The following is a 20921-nucleotide window of genomic DNA, read 5'->3' on the forward strand; positions in this document are numbered from 1 at the left end:
ATAAAATATAAATGTGCACTTATTAAGGCCATAAAATAAATTTATTAATGTGATTGAAATTTTACCTTAAACCAAGGCCAAAATCGAGTATTATGTCGAATTTTGGCATGTACACCAGTCATATTTTTTGGTTGTATAAATGTTGGTGTCATCTTGCTAATTGCCTCGGCAACTATTTTAACACACCGGTTAATTGTTTCAAGTGAATATTGAAAAGTTTCACAATCGTGAGGTGTGAGTTAAAGTGACTATATGTTGGTGAGAATAATAAATTTTATGTCGGTGAGAATAACAATTTTAAAAGTAATGATGTGATTATAAATTTTATTTACATATGAAACAAATGGTTAGAAGATATAAATGTGGGGTTGTTTTAACAAAATATAAACTCATAGATCGATTATTGTATTAAAATATCTCAAATCATGATATGGAATCACCATATAATTCCATATCATGGTTTTTGGAGAATATGGTATCATGAGATGGAATCAACGTAAAATCGCATGTCCAAACGTTGATTCCATCTCATGATACCGTATCGTGATATGGTATCGCATGGCCAAACGCCTACTTAACTTTACCCATCTTTTTTAATTTTATTTTAACATTTTTTAAAATTATTACTCCATTTTTTAAACGTTTTTGAGTTAATCCAAGTGCCTTGTCAAAAATAGTTAAATTTGGTTTATTTTTTTACATACATTAGTTCTCCAATGTGTTCTCGTTTCAAGTGTTTTACTTAAATCTGTTTGGCTTTGTAAACCATGAGTATTTATAGAAATCGGGTTGAATATTTATAGTGTCATAAACTTATCAAATTTTCATTTAGACTCCGTAACTAAAGGTGTCACACTTGATTTTTGCGTTAATCTCAAACATGACATGTGAAAAATAACCTAAAAATTTCATTGAAAACGGAGGTTGGCTAAGTTTCTTGGACGGCCTGTGCGAGGATAGAGACACAAATTTTGGCCCCCCACACTAAAATTTTGGGTTTTTAATGCGTACATAATGCAAATTAAGAAATGTGTGTGTTATAGTGACAGTTGGAATATAAATCAAGTGTTAGGTAGAACAATTAGTTAGCAAAGGAGATGAATTTACACGTACTACATATTTTTTTGAAAACAAAAAACACAACAATGGCACCTTATTTTCCCTCCCTTCCCATCTAATACAAAGTGCAATCAGCATACCAACAAGACGGGAAAACCATGGAATATAGATTCTCAACCAGCTAATAGATAGAAGGCTAAAATTCATATTTCTCTTAATTGTTTCACAAATTTAACCACGAAAAAGAAGCAAAATTTATAGGCAAGGCCAACATCAGTAGAACTACATAGTAGATGAATACGATTCAAGTCCATATCAAAACTAACACCTGCAGCATTCTCAACAAGAACCCGCATTTGATTCTTGACAAAAGCAGCAAGCTTACAGCCTTCTTCCTCTCCTACCACCCTTTCTGCGAGTGCTATCAGTAGGAATTGGAGTCACGTCCTCTGCAAGATAATTTAGAAAGTTATGTGATCCATCTACAATTTCACTTCACATTAAGTGTTTCTCACAAGGGTTTTACTAACATAATGGACAGATAATTCTCACTTTTGATACACAAAAGCTAAACATTACCTATACGACCAATTTTCATTCCTGAACGAGCAAGAGCCCTGAGAGCAGACTGAGCACCAGGTCCAGGTGTTTTGGTCTTGTTTCCACCAGTGGCTCGAAGCTTGATGTGAAGTGCATTGATGCCAAGCTCCTGTACTCAAGAAGACAAGATCCAAAAGAGTGAGCAGAATGAAACACATTATTCAACTGATGGTAGATGGTAAGGGAAAATAAGAACTGAATATAAGCTACAACCTTGCATCTCTGAGAAACATCTTGTGCAGCAAGCATAGCAGCATATGGGGAAGATTCATCCCTATCAGCTTTGACCTTCATCCCACCTATTAGAAACAGGTGACAGCAGAGATTCATTACACCTCTTCCCAATAAATAACAAAGACAAGGGTAAAGAGCAGGAATATAGATGAGCTTTGGAATTGTTTAGAAATGCTATACAGAGTTTGAAGTAGAGCTCAAATAGTTACAATCATAACAGGCTCATAATCCAGAAACTACTAAAAGTCAACATAGACATAGCCTATTATCTTTGAATGTGATTCCTAATTATTATTGCACTTGTGATGTTCAACATAACCGGAGATATAATCCCAAAGGTAACAAAAGTTTATATCTATTCAATTTCTAAACAAAATAAACATCACACAAGCACTATGGCCCATAATGCTTGAGATCAGCAGTAGAAGCCAAAAACCAACACCAAACCTAGAATACATCACAAATGTCAACTACTATAACATAGTAATCACATTATGCACCATCATTAAACAATTCTCGGTTAAAATGTGAAAGTAATTATAAGTGAAACCAATGCAACCTACCAACCATTGAAACCCAAAACTTGACTTTCTGCCATGTCTGGTGAGGATAGAATTAAGGTATACAACATATCCAGTGCAATCACATTAATCACGTGTATTTTCTTATATTATTTGATAGCATTAAGGTATACATCAAATACATGGCAAAGATGTCACTCAGATGCTTTTTTGTTGTCAGAACAGTGCTTACAATTGCGTGCCATAACTCTAAATGAATTAAAGGCAAGTAAAAGCCAGATTATGTAAAATTTGATCCCTTAATTTATCAGCCCCTCAACATATAAGCCAAGTACCAAGATATTCAAATTTAAATAAGCCTACTCTGTGAAAAGATATAGTCCTTACCAGTAATACGAACCATTGTTTCCCGTCCAGACAAATCAGTCACGTGCTGCAGTCCAAAAACAAAGTATGTAACTACTTGAGACAACGTAATGAGACAATAAAGAATAATGGATCCATCGGTTACCACATACAATGAAAGTGTCATTGAATGATGCAAAAATGTGAGCGACACCGAAAACAAGCTCTCCCTCTCTCACAGAAGGACCAAGAGTGACGGTCTCTTCCTTTGGCTCCCTAGTTCTCCTCTTCGACTGCAAGGTCAAGTCATCAGCATAACAACAAAATAGATAACAATAGAAAGCTTAATACTGACCATTCTTTCCTTCATTATTTGACAAAGCAAAACAATAATTTCCTTTTAAAAACTAAATCTAATTAAGCGCAGATCCACCATAGACGCTAACTGTTCAGCAGAACACTCTAAATCTCTGTTAAAAAAGTTAATTAAATATGTATAAATAATCAATAAAGAACCCACTAAGCCAAAAGGATTTTGGCCTCTACCCATAAACTTAAAATCCTGAATACGCAATCTGACTAAGTTACAAGGTTCAATTCAACAAGGCTTACTTATAGAGTTCATTCATCACTTCTAAACCAACTACAGCTTGTCCAAATTCTTTAATTTACTAGTCATAAGCTTCAACAATTTGGTTTACAGAGCAAAACTTTATCCAACCATTATCTATGGCTAAAATGTGATGAAGCCAATTTGCATCACTTTTCGAAGTGAAGTATCAAGATAGTCTACTGGGGTATGTTCCAATTCCAAAGATCATTGTCCTAAACTACTGATATCTAAATGTTGTAAGCAAGAGATTAAACAATGGGGACCATGTCTTTAAGCAAGATCAAAACAATAACAGAGGAAAACCAGATTTTCACTAGGAAAGGTACAATCTTTTCATCAGAAATCCAGAACAATAACTCGTGGATTGAATTGAAGCTATCCTAAAGATACAGCAGCAAATAACATCAAATTCATCCACAATATTCAAGGAAAACTAGTGTATTCGATAGATTTCATTACCATGGTGTTGTTGCTGATGAGACTTCTGCTGAAACGGCGGTGTTCAATTCGGAGGAGGTTGAATTCAGAGAAGGCGATTTGGTTCAGCTGCAGCTTTATATGTAGCAAGACAGCTTTAGGGTTTCAGCATCAAACTTAAAAACTAAAATTTTCTAAAACAACCCCCACATGTTTCTGATAATGTTTAATTGAATCATTGTCTTTTTTAAAAATCCAAATTGCACCATTTCTTCAAAAACTATCCTTTCTAGTTTCTACCTCTTTCCACTTTTAATTGTCTTAATTTCCTTTTTTAGAGCCAAACGGTAGTCACATTTTACGATGTACTTTTTCATCATATTGATATGCAAGAAATTTGAATTTATAGTACTTTTCGTGTAGTTTTTGAATTATCCAATTTTTTTGTTTAAAATATCGAATTAATGTAATCTAATTTAACTTTGAAAATTAGTCAAATTGACTTTTAAAAAACACAACATGATAATTAAAAGTGGACAGATAAAATATTTCTTTCAGTTTGTTTTTAAAAGAGAATATTATTTTTTCATGTTTGATGAGTAACTTTTATTCATTCAAACATCTTACCTAACATGTTTAAGATGATAAGATTCAATGTACATCTTTGATACATCAAATACATATTAATGGTCGTTTGAAAAATTGAGTTGAATTTTATCAAATCAATTATAAGTTTTTTAAAATAAAATCATAATGAGTTTCTGGATACATTTATAAATGTATCAAATATATGTCTTAGAACTATATGTTTAAAATATATTATACTCATATATTAAGTTTAAAATTAATGAAGCAATTTTCTTTTTACTTGGGCCTTGGGACGGGGTTCGGATTTGAAAACAGTCGTAGAAATACCATTACTTATTGATTCTCGATAATCCTCCTCCTTTATCCAAATTTGAGACAGGCAATACGAAGAAGCCAGTAATAGGGTAATTTTAAGATTCTCAAATATTTGGATAATAACTACTTATTCAATGCTAGTTAAGTTACAGAGGTCGACCAAAATAACTACATATATTTTTTATAAGAAAAAAAAAATAGCTTCTTCAATCTATTCTCTAAGTTTGAAGGCAAAAGAGAAAATTTGCAGGAAGTGACTTAAACTTTGTCAACTATGCAGTACTGTACTAAGAAATAGCAAAAGCAGACCCAATATGCTCCATGACTTGAATTTATACTGAAGTCAGTCCCACATATCCAGCAGTCAAGGCTAAAATGCTAGAAAAAACATATGCACCAGCAACAATGACAGGTTCTTTTACTCCACATAATTCAAGGTGGTGATGTAATGGTGCCATTCGAAACAAGCGGTGTCCACTTCCTAGGAAATGTTTTGTTGTCTTGAAGAAGGAAACCTGAGACACAGGTAAGTCTGTGTCAGTTGAATCTAAAAAGTGCAAACATATCAGTGGAGATAATTCGATACAACATTGTTAAGTAATAGGTGAGGACAATCAAGGTGCAGAGTTTGTATATGAAGTAGACATTAATTTCATTTTCACATATATGCCAAGCTTATAGAAACAGCAAAAACTCAACCTCATCTCAGGTCCAAGAACAAGGACCATCCGAAGCAACCTTCTTATGAGAGTGGAGAAGCCAGCTTGATTAGTTAATTACATTTGCACAGTGAAAGATTCGTAAAGCAATAAGGAAGCAAATTCAAGTAGAGTGATGCAAACTTCTCAAACTATGGAAAACACATTTGTTTCTCCTTAATTCCCTCCATGACTATATTTCTAAAGAGCAGTACACACATGGACGATGAGGAGAAAGCAAGGGAAAGAGAAACCAATGTAAGAAGCCTAAGTTGCATTGCTAGGTAGGTAGGTTGATAGAGACTAGAGAGGGAAGGGGAACTGACCACAGTAATAAAAGTTCAAAATAAAAATGAAAGGGGCTAAAGAGAGCAATGAATTCCTCTTCCAAATTCTCAAACACTAACACAAGTAGACTATAGAAGCATCTCTAGATTGCAAACTTCGAACAAGAAATCCAGAGAGGATAAAGTTACCAACAACAACATACACAGTATAATCCCATGCGTGGGGTCAGCGGAGGATACAGTGTATGCAGACCTTACCCCTACCTCGTGGGGGTAGATCAGTTGTTTCCAAAAGACCCTCGGCTCAAGTAACGCATACCAAAGCAAAGGATAAAGATACCAGAATGAGAAATTCTAAGAATATCATATTTGCAAACAAACTGATAATCATCCAGAATTTTTGAGAAAGAGAATTATCCATGGGTAAAGTTAACAAGTTACCTGCAGTATAACTGATAGTGCTTCCAGGACAAAAACACCAGATGAAATGAACAATGGAAAGAACATCCCTGTACAAGCAGCCATAGAAGCCAGTGCACCCCCCAAGGCTAAAGCTCCTGTATCACCCATAAAAATTGATGCTCTGTACCGGTTGTGCAGAAGAAATCCTGCACAGGCTCCTGCCATAGATGCTCCAAATATGGAAAGCTCTGTTTTGGATGCAGAAACCCATACTCAGAAAGAATCATGAACATTCAGAAAATGCAAGTTTCAAGACACTGCTTCTCTAGGAAATTAAAATGAAATCAACTTTTTTCATCACAAAAATTTTCATGAACAATATTGAACTAAGTAAGACAATGTAGTCAGTACACTTGAATTGCAATAAACACCACAAGGATCAATAGTTCACACACTGACCAGAACATATAGGAAGCACTGCAATAGACATGGCAATGAATGCCAATGTGGCTGTTCCTCCAGCCAATCCGTCGAGACCATCAGTAAGATTAATTCCATTAGCCATGGAAGCAAAGCAAAACGAAGTTAAAAAAGGATAGAGTCTTCCAAGGCATATAAGCCCAAGAGGCGCGGGTAGGGGAACCACTGTTTTCCTGCATGCACACAGAAGATATGAACCTTAAGCGATACAGAACCATTTTTTATGCATATACCACATTGGATTTAATAACTAGCTGAGAAAGAACAGGTTTCTGTCACTATATACACCCTACAGGAAGCATGTTTGCATCTTCAGTAGCAGAATATCCAAGTGAACTCTAAGATTCAAACAAGGGTTCATAGGCTTTGCATTCTATATTCGTTCTTATTTTTGTATTCAACACTCGAACTGTAATTATTCAGAAGATGTGCAAGAAACTGATCTATCAAAAAGAATGAAGATTAGTGTTGTATCTAAAACATCCAGCATTTGTATATGCTGCTAGGAAGTTATCAAGATCAGTAATTCCTGTCATCCTTTTTTTTGGTTAGGTAACTCCTGTCATTCTTATATCCCCCTGAGTTAGTCGCAACCTTAAGTTAGAGAGTTTTTAATCCAATTACGGAATGCTACAAAATTCAAAATGCGGCATTGACCAATTAGAAAATTCAGGATACAAATTTGTTAGGACCAAAGCCAAACTAGGGATGAATCCAGTTCATTTAGAAACATCAATTTGAAGACTGAGAAAACATGAACTTAAATTTTGTTGATGTACTGAATAAGAAAAACTAGTTGTTAATATAAGATAGATTTGTGAGTTACCATCATAAAAAGGTTGATGAAATTAGTTACAAGAATGTATACATGCTGTAGGGTGACGATATGTCTGATGCATACAGCCAAAAGGAGAAAAATGTCCCAGCAGCTACCTGTGTGCCAGAGAGGAGTACCGTCAACTCCAGAGAAACAAGAAGCAAAAGTATGATTTGCCGAAAGTACAAAAAAAAAGGAAAAAAGGCTCACCTCCGACATGATTCGAAATCGAGCGGATAAGCCAACATTATTATTCCTCATACTTATCAAATCATCAAGTAATCCAATTGCTGCAAAAGTTAAAGTTGCTGCAGAAGCTCCAAGAACTTCCAGAGAAGAAAACCCAACAATAATTTCAGCAACAATTACTCCAATTGGAATAAAATACAATCCACCCATTGTAGCAGTTCCCTTCTTACTAGAGTGCCGAGCAGGCCCCTCCTTCCTGATTACAGAGTGGAGTTTCAAACTACGAAATAAAGGGACACAGACATAACCTACACAAGACACTGCCACTGCGGAGATGAGAAAGGGACGCATCAGGTAAAGTGGAGCCAGGGGCAATCTAACAATTTTCCATGCACAACAATCCACAAGAGACAGAAGCACCGTCGAGAACATTATGAGACCTATGTTGTTTAGAATGCCATATTTTATCCTGCATATATGGGTTTGAAAGGCACTTAGAGAATGGAGAAATTAACAAAAACAACCTCCCCAGAGTAATTCTAAACAGACAATCTTCATTTCTTTAAGTTCATCAGTCCAATAATTTTATAGCAGCAAAGTATAAGGCACATTGAACAGGTATAAAGATATATAGGTACCAGTTATACTGGTACAAGTAGATTTACCTTTTTCTCTTGTACGCTCTGCCAAGCATTGTTAGCTGGCGAGTTGTTACAGAGTCGTCAGCAGAATAAAACTGCTCCTTGGAGGTAGGCAAATCAACATCCGTGATTGGCTGTAGTAAAATATCTCCATCACTGTCTTCACCTTCACTCGATGAGAACCTATATTCGATTGCTCCATTATTATCTCCCCAGTCATGAAATGAAGAAACCCCAACATCCTACATAAGAAAAAAGAAAAAGACATATCACACTGAACGAACTAGTATTAGGTTTGTTCCATGGCAGCAGGGGGAAATCGTTATAGAATATTGTCTCATTTATCTTCATTCTTGTACACCTCTTTCCTGTTGCCTAAACATATATTTAGCAGTCACTTGAAAGGTCCCACTTCAATCTGTCTTAGCAATTAGAATCCTGATATTTCCCATCAAAGAAGAACTCCAATTGGGCATTGTTTTGGTGGATGAATTTTTTGAAAGGTTTTTCTTGAGCTAAATAGTTTCCTAAGACAAACTACTTCTCTTTTTGTCACTATCTACTCTGCTCTTCACACTTCATAGCACTTGCTCCAATCAACATGAAACAATATTTTCATTCCTTGCTACTAGTAATCATCCTCACACCTTTCCTCCCTCCACCAATATGATATTTCACCGACGTAATGTATAGACAGAAATGACTTAAAAACTTTAGTTTCTTAGGTAAAAACGTTTTCATGAAACAACATTTTCCGATGATGAAATTCTACATCCTACCAAATGGAACATAAACTAATAAGTATGTCCAAAATTGGTAAAAAAAAAATCAGACATTGGTCTATCTTCTCATAGATTAAGTGAAAAGAGCAGCGATACAAAATAGAAATAACAAAAAAAAAAGGAGCGAAGAATTACATCATCCATTGCTCGAACTTGAAGAAGCCTAGGAGGCAAACAGAACCCATAACGCCTAGCACTTGATCTACAGATCTTTATCAGAAACAAATTGCAACGTAAAACAAAGAAAAAAAGTCAATTTAATCAATAACCCACTTGAAAGGTACGAAAACAGTATAGAATTTTGCAAAGACTATTCACAATATTACCTTCAAAGGAAAATGAGAGCTTAATCGGAGATGATGAAAGTTGATCAATAAACGCTGAAATTTCGGATTCAGAGACCCTTTTCGAAATTGAGAAACCCCAAGTCGATAGAAATCAGAATTCAAATCCAAATTTGAAGCACAAGATTTGTGAGATCGCATGACTAACATTTTTCAAAGGTGTAAAATCAAAAGGATTATCCGATTTACATGAACATCAACTCCATTAAACAAACATAGGTATGAAAAATTGGTTTGGTTTTGCAGAAAGAGAGAAGAAAAAGGGAATATACTGAGTTCAAAAGAACAATGGCTAAAGAGGGAAAAAATAAATCCTCCACCTGACTTCGAATTCCACGGAAGAAAATCTTTACGGAGTGTGGTGTGTAACGCGCCATTAATGCGCGTAAGAAACGAATAAAAAATGGGATGTTTTTTTTTGTTTTATAAAAATAATTGGGTGGGCGTTGAGCCTTAAAACGCATCTCCAATCCAAACATCAAATTTTACATCAAAATTGGTGTTAGCATTATTTTAGTGTAAATTAACTCCAATCCACAATATCATATTTTGCACTGAAAAAGAATATTTTCTTATTTCATAAGACAAATTCTTTCTAAAACATTCACCATATATAATTCATATTATTTTCTTTTAAATTCGTATAAAATAATTTTAATCCATAATTTTTTAAATAATATAAATTGCTAGCATTGTATTATTTGTTTAATAATTTATATGTTTGCATTTTAAAAATTTTGTGAAGGTTAATTGTAGTTATATCCAATTATAATTAATAGTAGAATTAACATAAATTTATTTTTATTAAATGTCATATATAGAAAAATTAATTTGTAAAAAAATTTAACTTTTATATCTAAAATTAATATTATAAAAATATTACATAAAAAATAATTAAATATATAAGTGATTTAATTAAAACATACAATTTATATAATGTTTAATTAAAAGTTTTGTATAATGAAATAATATTAAAATATATAATAAAGTGAATTGGTGTGATGAATAGTGTTACACCAAATTTGGTGTAACACTATTCACACACCAAAATGGTGTAAAATTTTGGTGTTGGGTTGGAGCTCAAAAACACCAAATTTTATACCAAATAAGGTTAGAGATGATCTTACGAACAAGGTTAAAATTTAACTAGAGAAAATGAGGGAAAACGATTATAAAATAGAATATTGACCTTCAGTAATAAATCAATAAATTAAAAGTTCAAGTAACTAAGCAACGGAATATATTTTTCTCATGGGATGGTTTTGTTTTGGTGTGGTGTGAAAATAGATGTTGGATAACTGTTTTTTTTTCTTTTTTTCTGGACGGCAAATTACAGATTTTGTTTTTTCATGAATAATTAGAAGTTATTGATTGTTACTCTTTCCCTGTCAATTTTATGTGAAGTCGACTAGACATGAAATTTTTTTGAAAAAAATTATGATCCTCACAAAAGTTATGATATTTTTATGACAATAAGTTCTTGATATTAAACGAAAAATACATTAGTTATAAATATAGGAATGTCAATTTGTAAAACAAATTAAAAAGAAAGTTCAGATTGAAATTATCATAAACCATTTTTAAAACAAAAAAAACAATCTTAAAACCATTTGAAACGTCTCTGATATACATGTCATTGGTTAGTGCTCACCATGACCTATGCAAAAGAAGAGACAACTAATTCTTCGCAAGTAAAGAAGGGTGGCGTACTTTGGAATTCAATTTATTTTGATAGAAAAGAAGAATCAGAATTGATCCTCGAAGAAGAAGTTTTAAAAGAAGGGACAACTAATTCTGCACAAGTAAAGAAGGGTAGTGTACTTTGAAATTCAATTTATTTTGATAGAAAGAAGAATCATAATTGATCCTCGAAGAAGTTTTAAAAGGTCATTTTTAGCACATTGGCATACACTAATTCAATAAAAAACACCGATCAGCCCGACTTTCTCAAATATCCCCACTGCCCCTCAAGGAGTAAGCCATTTTCTATCAATAAATTTGTTCTTCTCACGCTCGAACCTGAGACCTCAGAAAGTATAACCATCTTCAAACCCATTGGTGGTGCTTGGTACACATAAAAGTGTTGTCATATTATCTCCTCTAAACTACTATCCAGCCAGCATACTAATAGAGCAATCAAGGAGAAGATTTGATTACAATTTATGTTTGCAAGTCTTCCTCTTCTATTAGATTAAAAAAAAAAAAGACATTGCAATAGAGCATTGCTAAGTCAGATAGGACAGATGCATAAAGAAACTGGCAAGCATTTTAATAATGAAGTTTCCATTATGGGTGACATTTTAGAGCCTTTTCATCCAAGTAAAAATGAGTTCTTTAAAGACTGAATTTTGAAGGTATTCTTCTCCTGCATCACTACAAAGGAATCAGTAAGGTGTTATGTTCAGAAAATTGGATTGAGTGTATCAAAGTAATTTTAATAAATCACCTTACCACAGTGCAAATTTAGGAAACACCACATTAGACGTTGAATCAACTGGACAAACCAATGATGGCAAAATTGGCACAAAATTAGTCTTTAATAACATAATGGCACAAAAGTACAATGTTATATACCTCTGTCTCCAGGAACCCACAATTCTATAACACAGGAGTACATTTGCAAATTCGAAGCACTAACCATTGAAATTCATCATCCAAGCATTTTTCACATTGAATACATAGCAACACAATCCTCAAAACATAGATTATATTTGCAGTAAGACACATTTAACAAAACATCATTAGCTTGGAGATGAAGAAAGAGGTCGGCCTCTTCCCATAGCAAATCCTCTGGTTCCATCAGGCATTCTTGGACCAGGAGGAGGTTTTGATGGTTCAACCAAATGAGTGGAAGAAGTAGCTCCATGGCCTGGTGATGTTTAAACAAATATCATTAAATTCAAGAGAATAAGGAGCAGCAAGAGAGAGAACAAGCATAGTGTCCTTGGAAATCTTACCATGTCCATTTGTGCCACGCTTGTTTCTCCTTCCACGGCCTCGACTTCTGGTTGGCACCCTGGTCCCATTTTTCTCCTTTTGTGCATGCTCCCCAATGGTCTCCTTCAATAGATGGTCACCCTCCTGAAGTGCAAAAATTACATATATCAACAATATGCAAGAGATATTGAAAATGTACTCTACTAATCCTGAAATTTCGCTTTTATTGATCCTTAAGAAACCATGAACTGCAGAATTTTACTATTGCTATAAGTGAACATGGCAGCTAGACAATTATTTGTCAAGTGTACAACATAAGAAGACAGTTCAAGAACGAGTAAAAAGCTGATTGGTTTGACAAATGGCACAATGAAAGAAACTGGACTGCCAATAGAGTGATTGGTGGATAACCATACCACGAACTATAAAGAGGGAGTAAACAACAAGGTACTGTTTGAACCTTTTTGCTTAACGATGACTATGTCACTCCTTTCCTAATCAAACTAGTTTGAACATCTTAACTCTTTGTTCACCTTTTCATACTTTGTTTTTAAGAATAACCACCCTAAATCCATTTGGCAGACGTGTCTCGTGTGAAAGAAGACATTTTGGGAGAATACACAACTTCCCCTCTTGATCCGAATTATCAAAATAACACTTAAAACTTTGCACCTAATATCTCCCCAGACACAGTACTTTCTCAAAATGCGTCTCACACCACCCAGTGTGGTGACTTGATAGACAAGGGGTTTGTAAAAGCATTGCAAGTGTTATTTAGACCTACTTTCCTTTGTTCCCCATTATTATTTCCCTCACTTTTTTTCAGCATAAAACTGTGCCCTGAAATTCAGAGATCTTTAATGTTCTTTTTTTAGAAAAACTTCCCAAGCCATGACATAAAATTTTCAACTCAATCCAACCTTTTTCTCTCTCAAACCTTTATAAGGCTTTGATGAGGAATCAGAAAAGAACCATAGACGTTGATTGAACCGAAAAATGGAGAGGATAAAGCTTTTGGTTATGTCAGTTGTGACATTTCCTGCTGGGCACTTTTTTGGATTTTACAGACTAAAATTTTGGTCAAGTATTTTGTGAATGAAAATAGTGTAAGAAACAAGAAGAGTGAGAGGTGTTAGTGGGATTTTCTATAATGGATGTGAGTGATGTACAAGTTGATGAGATGAATAATGAATTTTGTTTCATTGATGAAAGAGGGAATAGTGAGAAAATGGGGAAGAAGGGAGTGCACTGGTGGAGTGAGGAGATGATTTTGGGATTCTGTGGTTTCAAGGCGTGATAATGATTGAGGGAGATAGAGTGTTACTGAAATATGCTTTTTGGTGAGCTCCCTAGGAATAATCTTTGAAAAGAGCAAGGGTGGAGTTAACTTTCATGGAAAGTGTGTCCAAAATGAGGTGGATTCTGTATGTGCCAGTTGCCATGTGTGAAGGTATGGAAAATGATTGAGAATATTTTCTCTTGGGGAGAAAGAAATTTTGAATTCTGTTCCAGCCATAACAGCATACAAGCTGGCTCTTTAATTATTTTATCGACTTTCAACAACTTCCTGACTTCCATCCATCAGTTTTTATCAACTTTTTTCTTCTTTTGTTTTCCACTTCACCCTATTTCTTTTTTTTGAGAATGGTAAAGTTGTATTCATCAGCAATGAGGGTATGCTGGCAACCAAACAAAAAAACATTCAAAGGCCAAATAGTCATGATTACAAAGAGCCTATGAAATCTACTAACTGATCTACTTCATCTATACCCTCTTCTTTACACCAAAAATATAGAGTATTAATGCAGTTTTCTTTAACTTTCTGCATTGGGTTAGTAATATTCTTAAAGCACCTATTTTTTCTTTCCTTCCAAATTGACCACCATATGCAAGATGGAACTAGATTCCACCATTTTTTCTGTGTTTTACTCCCCCCTCTTCTCATCCAACAGTTTAGTAGGTCAGCAGTATGCTCAGGCACCACCCAAGGATCTTGAATAATGCTTTGAAGCATATACCATATCTGGGAAGTCACTCTACAGTGAAGGAACAAATGATTGTTTGTTTCCTCCTTCTCATGGCAAAAGAAGCACCTAGAAACAATCTGAAATCCTCTTTTTTTCAGTCTCTCCTGAGTCAGACATGCTCTTCTGCACACTAACCATGTGAAACACTTTATCTTGGTTGGGGTGTTGGATTTCCAAATTTGTTTCCAAGGTCCAAAAATGCCCCCCGGGTGTGTTGCCAGGTCTCTTTTGTACATTCTTCCAACAGAAAATTCCCCATCCCTATCATGTTTCCATCTGATTGCATCAGGATTAGTGTTGAGTCCCGGAAAATCTTCCAACCTTTGCAGTAAATTGGCTACTCTATCCACCTCCCAGTCATTTAAGAGCCTCCTAAGGGTTATATTCCACCCTTGCTGAGACCACATCTCAGCAATAGATGCTCCAGGGTTGTCGCAAAGAGAGTACAAATCTGCAAAGTCCTCCATGAGGGAGTTCTGTCCTATCCACTTGTCTTTCCAAAAAAGGATCCTAGTCCCCTCACCCACCTTGTAGCATATGTTCCTCGCTAGTTTTGGCCACAAATTTCTGATAGACCTCCAAACTGAGACCCCATAGGTGCTGGTCACAGTGTTGGATGTCCATGAATCAGTTTGTCCATACTTGCTAACAATAACATCCTTCCACAGAGCCTGCCCCTCTTTACCAAACCTCCATAGCCATTTTGACAGTAAGCACCTATTTTGCAGACCTAGATTCTTAATGCCAAGGCCTCCTGATTTCTTGCTTAGTTGGGCAGTTTGCCATTTGACCAAGTGAATGCCCTTTCCTTCCTTGTTGCCCAACCAAAGAAAATCTCTCCTTAGTTTATCTAATCTATCTTCCACCTTTGCAGGTAAGGGGAAGATAGACATAACATAAGTAGGGAGAGCATCTAAGACAGAATTGATCATTGTTATTCTTCCTCCCAGAGATAGGTATTGTGTCTTCCAGGTGGCTAACTTTTTCTCAGTCTTCTCCACAATTACATCCTATATTTCTAGTTCTTTGTAGTTGTTACCCAGTGGCATCCCCAGATATGTAGTTGAGAATCTAGGCCAGCAATGGCATCAGGTGCCAGCCACACCGAGAATCTAGGCTCCAGACGTGAGACAAACCTTCAAATCTGGTCAATTTATATGATTCGTGTGCATTGACATTCTCTTTCTCCTCTGCTTTCTACAACAACAATTCATGATTGCCTCCTATAACATGGACATTGAAGCCATGATTGCATGCCCAAGAAATTTTTTTAATCTTGTTAGGGACTTGTATACCCATGTAGGGATAAGTGTGAGATTTGAAGAACCCCATCATTTGTTCTTAAAGATGGAACTATTTATTAGTATTGAAATTAGATGGTCCTAAACAAAGAAAACTAGATACCGAGAACTGTAGCCTGCACATACTAGTTATTAATAGAAGAATTTTCAGTTCACAACTATTTCTCTAAAATTGCTTAAAGCAGAGGAATTGTGACAAAAAAATCTAAGCTATAACTTCTTCATAGCAGGACATCTAAGTTATACATTCTTAAGTTTTAACTTATACATATCAGGACATCAAGATAATAGATAGAGAGCTATAGATCAAAAAAGTACATGGAGAAAGTACAAGAGAAAGGTAGAAGTACAAGTTACCATCTCGATGCAGCAGCAGATACGAAAATTGGCTCCACAGGGCTGCATTTTAAATCCAACACGCTGTATCCGGGAAAACATGAAATGGTAAGGATAAAAGAACAAGTAAGACAGTGTCCAAGTATTTCATTTTTTCAGAAAGATTTCTTAAGGTATGTTAATCAAAACTTGGAAAATATCCATAATAAAGTAGGCATTACTCTTCTGTTTTCTAGCCACTAAAGCGAATATACTACTACTAAACAACTATATTTAAACATAAATCTAAAGATTGCAAAGTAATAATGATTAACCTCTTCGTCTTGTGAATCAACACGATGCTCACTTGAATTGTTTTCCTCATTAACTGTCAGATCAGATGCTTGGATATTGTTATTCCTATCAGAATCTGGATCTCTCCAACCTTTCTTACTTTGGCCAGGCTTGTTCTGAAGAGTTAATATAACATGTTATACAGCATACACCAATGACAATATTATTCGATGTAAAGGGAAAGGAAGATAAGGAGACAAAACAAATTACTATTTTCTTGAGAAGCTTGACTCGCAAGCCAAATCTCCAATCCTGTTCATCATTCAAAATGGTCACCTGAACAGCCACCAACAAAAGGAACATCATCAAATTTTATGAAATGACACAGCCAAAATGAATAGGAACCTTGATTCAAACTCACAGCTCTTTCAGCAGCTTCCACTGTGTTATATTCCACAAGAGCATGCAACTACAATAAGAAAGAAAGAAGAAGAAATAAATGTCCATAGCATACATGAAGAAATAATATAATCCTACCACTTCAAAATTTCTCATATATCCTTCAATGTGGTTAGATGCAAACATAAACAGCATGGCCAGTTGGACCCTAAACGTGATAATATTTCTCATGAACAACTAGGAAAACCAAAATTCTAAATGTAAGTCAACTGTTTTGAGACCCATCCCATGCTTCACACTAGTCAGGTCTACAGATGCTCTGACGTAGAAGCTGTAATTACATACCTTACCACTGAGCAGCTTCTCTGCAGTTGTGCATTTTCTGGGATCTCTTTCAGTGTGTGGATCACGAATGGTAATATGCTTCACACTAGAAGTTCAAAATAATTCCAGACCATTGTTTCCAGGAAAATTTAATGATCAAAAAGAAAATAGTGTATGAAAAAAGAAAAGGCAACATACTTTCCAGCCTGGCCAAATATGCTCCGAAGGTTATTCACTGAATGATCCTCAGGTAAATTTTCCACCAATACAGTACAAACCTAGAACATGGTAAGTAGAAGAATAAATTCATCCAAACTTTAGTTTAGATTATACTCATTGAGTTCCAGTAGAAGTAGCAATACCTTGGGATCTTTAATATCACTTAATGGAAGAGGATGAAGTCGCTTCACCTTTCTCCCATCACGGCTTACAACCTCCAGAATAAGAAAAAAAGAACAAAGAGAATGAAAGACATAACCTAGGAATATTTGCATAAAGACGAAGGGATTAAAAGGAGTATAAATCAATATTATTTATAGATTTATAGTCAACAAGAAGAATTAGACTTACAAGCAGAGAAGATTCCCTAAGTGCAGCTGCTATTATTGATGTCTCCTTCGTAAGCTTCTTAACTTTTCTAAAAGAGGCAATTACTTTCATAGGGACTGCAAGATAGAGCACTCAGTTGAGATTTTAAGATATAAAGAAGGTAGTGGAGTGCATCTGTATAGGGGAGATACTCGAGGATACAAAACATATAGCCCCTGAAACAGTTACAAGAATAAGTGAACATAGAGAAGGAGTCGGAAAGAAATATGAGGCCAGTATGAGAACCTTACTCATCATAAACAAATAAGCTCCAACACTTACCAAATCCTTCCTTGTCTCTAGTCACATACTTCAACAGAAACTTGTCAGTAGGCAAATTTTCATCGCTGAAGTAATACTCAACCTGCAAGAGGCAAAATTTCCTTTAAATCTGAGAACTGGATAGTGGTCAGAAGCAAAAACTGCCATGTAGTAAAAATTATATGCTACAGATTTTACTACTAATATCTAGCCACTAAAACAAGGTATGAGTACGGTTTGTGTATACCCCATCCTCCCAATACCCCACTTGTGGGATCTCACTGGTATGTTGTTGTATTTAGACACTAAGACAGAGCAGCAAAGCTATAGATACCAAGGACTAGAGTAATCAAAGGTAAATTCTAATATCTGAAGGTTGTATAAAGCAAACGTTATGTTACAAGAATACTAAAGTATGTATGTGAGAAACAAATGCTCATTAACCAAGTCTGTACAACTTCACTTAAGGAAAAGGTTTCTGAAATACAAGAGTGAAATCATGCAGTTGCGATCCATTCTGATAGATGCAGAAAATTTTTGTCAGGTACCACATAAAAGTCCAGAAAACATCATGCTATAACTAAATTTCCTTTACAAGTTTCAGCAAGATGTTGCAACTACAATAAATGAACAAACATACAATATCTCAACAAGTTTTGAAAAATTAAATCTTTTTCTCAAGTTCTATTCATATAATTAAGAACCACAGGAAGAACTTGATAGGGACATCCAATGATAAAGAAATAAATTCAAAATCAGATTTTGTTTACTATAATCAAATGAGGAAGTCTCAGAACATATGAAACAATTCCCATTTATACCTCCACCTCTTCTACCATATATAAGAAACATTTCTAACTTTTAAATAATAATCAGCTAATCCAGTAACCCTAACTTAGCAAAAACAACAGAGCAACAACAATAATTGCAACCAATCAATCCAATTGAAAATTTTCACTTAGATAAATTTCTGGGCCACATCTACAGGAAACCTACTTGTGGGATTACTCTAGGTATGTTGTTGTTGTATATCTACAATTATGCAAATTTCTGAACACCCATCCAATCCAATTGCACACAATCATCTAACTCACTCATAAACTTAACTTTTTAGCATATAACCCTAAAACTCAAAAATTCACCCAAGAATGAAAAACCCCATTACGTCAATTGATGAAATAAACCAAACCCATAAGAAAAAACAATTAAAAAAGGAACCTGCTTAACGATCTTGTTACGAAGATCATCGGTGAGTACAGTAGCGGTGACTTGGGCATGGAGTTGATCAGACGGCTGAGAAAGATCGTCAATAAAGTGAGACTCCGGCGATCCAACAGGTGAAAAATCAGGACGATCATCATCATGGGGCGGAAATGAAGCGGTCTGAGAGGGTATAGGGAGTACTCCACCACCGTCTGCTTCCATTTTTATTTTTTTAAGGAGAGGGAAGAGAGAAGATATGGAAAACTGAAAGGTCAAAGAAAAAAACCCATCATTTTTTTCCCTTTTTTTCCCCTTCTTCTTCCTCCTTATTCTTCTTCTTCTTCTTCTTCGCTTGATCTCTCGAAGAAGTTTTACTGTAAATAGGCAAAGTATATATAGGAAAGATCAATAGAGACGAAGGTTTTTATTTTTTTTAGGGCCTTTGGTTACTCAAAGTGTGCTATTTTTAGTCCAAAAAAACAAAATAATATTTAGTCTGTTTTAGTCAAATTAGTCCAGCTTTCAATTATTCTATTATAGAAAAAAAAAAATTAAGATAATTAAATTATTTATGATGATTTTTTGAAATATTTATTATTAGTAATTTTAAAACATATAATTTGATTAATGTATTCCTACTAAATGTACTACAACATTAAATGGAGTTGATATCTTGCACAAAATTCATAATTAGAAATGCAATTAATGGGTGTGATTTTTGTCATTCACATAACTAATATTCTATATTAGTTGTCTGTATTATAAAAAATAATTGTTCATTTATAATATTAAAATAGTATTAATTAATTTTTTTTCCTTATTTAAACCTTACAATTAATCTTCTTAAGCTATAAAAAGAATTGTAAAGTGTCGAAATAATTTTTTTAAGGGGAAAATTAGTAAAACTATTAATCTTATTTATAATTTTTTAAAGAGGTTTAAAAAAAAGTGAACACTTAATATGAAACAAAGAAAATATATATACTCATAAATTATGTAGAAAATCTATGAATGTTAATTTAAACTATAATGAAAAGTAAAACAAAAATAACTAAAATGATCAAAATCACCTTAGTATGTTAAAACAATTATTTTCCCAAATGGTTAAAAAGGAAAACATAGCATGCATTACTATTTCTGAATTACTAATTATTACCGCACATTGTTAATTTCTACATTATAATTTGTACGATATTAATTTTTATATAACTTATCTTTGCACAAATGCTAAACCTTTTCCATCTCAAGTTACATTACGCAATGATTACATTTCTTATAACCTACAATATTGATAGTACTTACTTTTCATATTTCAAGTGTTTCATATAAATTCTTTTCAAATTACTTTTCATAATTTGCATACGACGTCGGTGCATAATTATCGTATTGATACCGAGGTAGTGACTAGTGAGGTAGGTTTCAACATGCCACATAATCATCTACTCCTTCCGTTTATTTTAACTTATCACTTTTAATATATACAAAAAAATATTATTTTTTCTTGTCTTACACTCAGTATTAAATATTTATTCTATAAATCATTTTTCAAATGCTAATACTAAATATTATTTAATAGGAATAGCTTGGTAAAATACCAATAACAATAGTAGTTATTTTCTTAATAATTGAGTCAAATCAAAGAGAGAGTAATATTTTTGTTCGCTATTATTTAGAACTCTTTATGAACTCCCTTGGTAAAAAAATAAGTTATCCTAAAAATGGCAGAATAGGTAATTTATATGGGTTATCCACTCACAGTTATCTATATACCCATTTAAAAGTGGATAATTAAATGGATAAAATAGGTAAAAAATGTTAATTCATAAAATAAAATAAAAAGAGTGGTCGGGCTGGTAAAATAAACTTTTAAAAATTTATTATTTTTTATAAGAATTTTTTTAAAAAATATATTTTTTTAGGGGGGAGGGGGGGTAGTAGGG

The 20921-nt window shown here is 34.2% G+C and overlaps 3 protein-coding genes across 4 annotated transcripts; all 3 read right to left on the reverse strand.

Moving 5' to 3' along the window:
- Window positions 1–1229: 1229 nt before the first annotated feature.
- On the reverse strand, window positions 1230–3870 carry LOC102581547 (40S ribosomal protein S14-2-like). The gene is made up of 6 exons (NM_001287966.1): window positions 3832–3870; window positions 2933–3052; window positions 2802–2847; window positions 1873–1958; window positions 1639–1768; window positions 1230–1508 (listed from the first exon to the last, which is right to left on the reverse strand). Exons 1-6 carry the CDS (start codon window positions 3832–3834, stop codon window positions 1441–1443), a joined length of 453 nt encoding a protein of 150 aa, NP_001274895.1. The 5' UTR covers window positions 3835–3870; the 3' UTR covers window positions 1230–1440.
- A 907-nt stretch (window positions 3871–4777) lies between these two features.
- Window positions 4778–9670, reverse strand: LOC102581883 (phospho-N-acetylmuramoyl-pentapeptide-transferase homolog). 2 transcript variants are annotated; one of them, XM_015311141.1, is made up of 8 exons: window positions 9315–9670; window positions 9124–9190; window positions 8231–8448; window positions 7587–8034; window positions 7428–7492; window positions 6539–6732; window positions 6119–6327; window positions 4778–5207 (listed from the first exon to the last, which is right to left on the reverse strand). In XM_015311141.1, exons 2-8 carry the CDS (start codon window positions 9130–9132, stop codon window positions 5025–5027), a joined length of 1326 nt encoding a protein of 441 aa, XP_015166627.1. In that variant the 5' UTR covers window positions 9133–9190; window positions 9315–9670; the 3' UTR covers window positions 4778–5024. The 2 variants fall into 2 exon arrangements, with proteins under 2 accessions (XP_015166627.1, XP_006352961.1); XM_006352899.2 differs by having other exon boundaries at window positions 9124–9198.
- A 2180-nt stretch (window positions 9671–11850) lies between these two features.
- Window positions 11851–19377, reverse strand: LOC102582212 (la-related protein 6A). The gene is made up of 11 exons (XM_006352900.2): window positions 18997–19377; window positions 17800–17881; window positions 17500–17594; window positions 17292–17363; window positions 17128–17207; window positions 16951–17035; window positions 16628–16675; window positions 16477–16542; window positions 16248–16382; window positions 12290–12413; window positions 11851–12201 (listed from the first exon to the last, which is right to left on the reverse strand). The coding sequence occupies exons 1-11, from the start codon at window positions 19201–19203 to the stop codon at window positions 12074–12076; spliced, it is 1122 nt and encodes a 373-aa protein (XP_006352962.1). The 5' UTR covers window positions 19204–19377; the 3' UTR covers window positions 11851–12073.
- Window positions 19378–20921: the final 1544 nt, after the last annotated feature.

This window comes from Solanum tuberosum, unplaced genomic scaffold (assembly GCF_000226075.1).
Source record: "Solanum tuberosum cultivar DM 1-3 516 R44 unplaced genomic scaffold, SolTub_3.0 scf00141, whole genome shotgun sequence".
In the NCBI taxonomy this organism is placed as follows: domain Eukaryota; kingdom Viridiplantae; phylum Streptophyta; class Magnoliopsida; order Solanales; family Solanaceae; genus Solanum; species Solanum tuberosum.